This window comes from Buceros rhinoceros, unplaced genomic scaffold (assembly GCF_000710305.1).
Source record: "Buceros rhinoceros silvestris isolate BGI_N320 unplaced genomic scaffold, ASM71030v1 scaffold39445, whole genome shotgun sequence".
Lineage (NCBI taxonomy): Eukaryota > Metazoa > Chordata > Aves > Bucerotiformes > Bucerotidae > Buceros > Buceros rhinoceros.
In genome coordinates, this window is record NW_010414107.1 from 33,998 (window position 1) to 34,587 (window position 590).

The window sequence follows — 590 nt, forward strand, 5'->3', positions numbered from 1 at the left end:
CAGGCAGAGCCTACTCTTATCTCTTAGAAAATAAAAATTCTTTCGCTTACCATGTTGCTCTCGGATATACTGGAAATACTTGCGATGTCCAGACTCATGGCAATCTGAACAGGTTCTCCTGTGGAGGGAAAGGAGAGCTTAAACAGAGCGAAAGGCACTTCGATAAAAGTGCTCAGGATACTCTGTGTTTCTTTATCTATAAAACCACAGAAGCCCAAAGGGCTTCAGTTTCAGAGCATTAGAGGATCCAAACCAAAGTTGTCCCTGTTCTGGAGCTGGAGTTCTGTCCTTGGTGATGGCAGCAGAGAGAAAATCCCCCCAGCACGAGCTGTGCAGATCAGGGGTTTCGGTAAGAGCCTTTCCGAGGTGCTGGCCAAGGGGCAGGCAGCCAGGGCCAGCGGCCACAAGTCCCGCACAGGGACAAGAACCATACGGTTTGTACAGAGGATTTCTCACGCCCGGCTCTCGGAGGCCTCTCCACAGGCAGGTAGCGGAGGGCATCCCTGCTTCTCCGAGAGGAGACCCGCGGAGGCAGAGAAACGCAGCGGCTCCTGAGAGCGCGCACCGCGTTGGGAACCAGAGAGCACCAG

The 590-nt window shown here is 53.7% G+C and overlaps 1 protein-coding gene across 1 annotated transcript in view; it reads right to left on the bottom strand.

Moving 5' to 3' along the window:
- GABRP (gamma-aminobutyric acid (GABA) A receptor, pi) overlaps positions 1-113 on the bottom strand; it is an 8,084-nt gene extending 7,971 nt beyond the window's left edge. The window contains exon 1 of the mRNA XM_010136988.1: positions 51-113. Coding sequence (XP_010135290.1) covers positions 51-98 — 48 coding nt within the window. The 5' untranslated portion in view covers positions 99-113. The remainder of the gene's footprint in view (positions 1-50) is intronic.
- Between the last annotated feature and the right edge of the window lie 477 nt (positions 114-590).